Source organism: Bison bison, unplaced genomic scaffold (genome assembly GCF_000754665.1).
Source record: "Bison bison bison isolate TAMUID 2011002044 unplaced genomic scaffold, Bison_UMD1.0 scf7180017864180, whole genome shotgun sequence".
NCBI lineage: Eukaryota > Metazoa > Chordata > Mammalia > Artiodactyla > Bovidae > Bison > Bison bison.
In genome coordinates, this window is record NW_011494752.1 from 1,954,241 (window position 1) to 1,956,718 (window position 2,478).

General features: G+C 41.2%; 1 protein-coding gene across 3 annotated transcripts in view; it reads left to right on the forward strand.

The window, feature by feature from the left end:
• LOC104990480 (keratin-associated protein 4-9-like) overlaps window positions 1-375 on the forward strand; it is a 13,339-nt gene extending 12,964 nt beyond the window's left edge. For all 3 annotated transcript variants that reach the window (XM_010842570.1, XM_010842571.1, XM_010842572.1), the window contains one exon: window positions 8-375. In XM_010842570.1, the coding sequence (XP_010840872.1) occupies window positions 8-375 (368 nt within the window). The remainder of the gene's footprint in view (window positions 1-7) is intronic.
• The last annotated feature ends 2,103 nt before the right edge of the window (window positions 376-2,478 follow it).

The following is a 2,478-nucleotide window of genomic DNA, read 5'->3' on the forward strand; positions in this document are numbered from 1 at the left end:
GTTTCCAGCTGTGGTTCCAGCTGCTGCAGGCCCCAGTGCTGCCAGCCTGTGTGCTGCCAGCCCACCTGCCCTCGCCCCACCTGCTGCATCTCTAGCTGCTGCCGCCCCTCCTGCTGTGGGTCCAGCTGCGGTTCCAGCTGCTGCAGGCCTACCTGCTGCATCTCCAGCTGCTGCAGGCCCCGGTGCTGCCAGTCTGTGTGCTGCCAGCCCACCTGCTCCCGCATCTCCAGCTGCTGCCGCCCCTCTTGCTGTGGCTCCAGCTGCTGCCTGCGCCCAGTGTGTGGCCGGGTCTCCTGCCACACCACTTGCTATCGCCCCACCTGTGTCATCTCCACCTGCCCCCGCCCCGTGTGCTGTCCGTCCTCTTGCTGCTGAACCCGCTGTCTTGTGACCACTCTCTCCACTTACCTCTGTCCCACATATGTAGATCCTTTTTTGTGCTAACCCATAGGACTCATGGAGTCTAGCTGACATCACTCAGTTAGTTGAATCTCATGATTACAGTGGGTCCACCACTGTTCTTCTGACTCTGTGAACATATTCTGGCTCATTTATAATTCTTCCTTGTCATATTTTCCTTTCTATATCAGCACCAAGTAAGAATTAATTTGCAATCCATCAGATAAGAAATTATCTCAGTCCTCTCAATGTTTCATTCTTCCTGATATTTTGGTCATGATCTGCAGGTGGTCCACCAGGTGGCTATTATCTGCAGCCACTGAGTGGCACTGACTTGACACCCTGAGATCAGGGGTGGGGGGGTCCAATTTACCCTTTATTTTCTCCTCAAGTGAATTTCTTTTGTTTTGTCACGTCTCTGCTTTCTAATAAACTTCTCTGCACATAAAAATTCACTGGTATTTTTTCCTATTATTTTCATGATCATTTTACTTACTAACTAGACAATTTATATTGTATATGAAGATACAGGAAGAATAACCCATGTTGAAATCACTTTGACAATAGATGCTACATCAGATATAGATGATTTAAGATTTTAGAGCAAAACTGGCATGTATGTATATGTGCATGTGCATGTGCATGTGGCTTAATATACTAAATTAGGGCAGAGTTAATCAAAACACATTATACCCTTTAATAGCACTAGCTCCCTTTTGGAAAAAAAGGATAAAATTTCTGAGTGTGGAGTACATGTCAAAGAAATTTTTAAAAATTGCACTAGCTCCCTTTTGGAAAAAAAGGATAAAATTTCTGAGTGTGGAGTACATGTCAAAGAAATTTTTAAAAATTGCCTGTAAAGAATTTAATGTATTCAATTCCTTTCACTTAATAAACAACATTTCCAAGTTATAATCATAGATGGGTTATATGTTCCATTGAGTTCAGTTGAGGAGATACCATGTTTCATTGTATTTAAAAAAAAAAAAAACATTTTATTAAGGTCTGATTGCTGTATTAAAAAGTTATATATGTTTAATGAATACAACTCAATGAGTTATATATTACTGTATATTTTTCAGCTTTTATTTTATTTTTTAAAATTTAAATTTATTTATTTTAATTGGAGGCTGATTACCTTATAATATTGTATTGGTTTTGCCATACATCAACATGAATCCGCCACGGGTGTACACGTATTCCCCATCCTGAACTCCCCTCCCACCTCCCTCCCCGTACCATCCCTCTGGGTCACCCCAGTGCACCAGCATCCTGTATCTTGCATCAAACCTGGACTGGCGATTCATTTCTTATATGATATTATACATGTTTCAATGCCATTCTCCCAAATCATCCCACCCTCTTCCTCTCCCAGAGTCCAAAAGACTGTTCTATACATCTGTGTCTCTTTTGCTTTCTCTCCTACAGGGTTATCGTTACCATCTTTCTTTTTTATTTTTTTTATTTTTAAACTTTACAATATTGTATTGGTTTTGTGTTACCATCTTTCTAAATTCCATAATATGCGTTAGTATACTGTATTGGTGTTTTTCTTTCTGGCTTACTTCACTCTGTATAATAGGCTCCAGTTTCACCCACCTCATTAGAACTGATTCAAATGTATTCTTTTTAATGGCTAATACTCCATTGTGTATATGTACCACAGCTTTCTTATCCATTCATCTGCTGATGGACATCTAGGTTGCTTCCATGTCCTGGCTATTATAAACAGCGCTGCGATGAACATTGGGGTACATGTGTCTTTTTCAATTCTGGTTTCCTCAGTGTGTATGCCCAGCAGTGGGATTGCTGGGTCATAAGGCAGGTCTATTTCCAGTTTTTTAAGGAATCTCCACACTGTTCTCCATAATGGCTGTACTAGTTTGCATTCCCACCAACAGTGTGAGAGGGTTCCCTTTTCTCAACATCCTCTCCAGCATTTATTGCTTGTAGACTTTTGGATCACAGCCATTCTGACTGGCGTGAAATGGTACCCCATTGTGGTTTTGATTTGCATTTCTCTGATAATGAGTGATGTTGAGCATCTTTTCATGTGTTTGTTAGCCATCTGTATGTCTT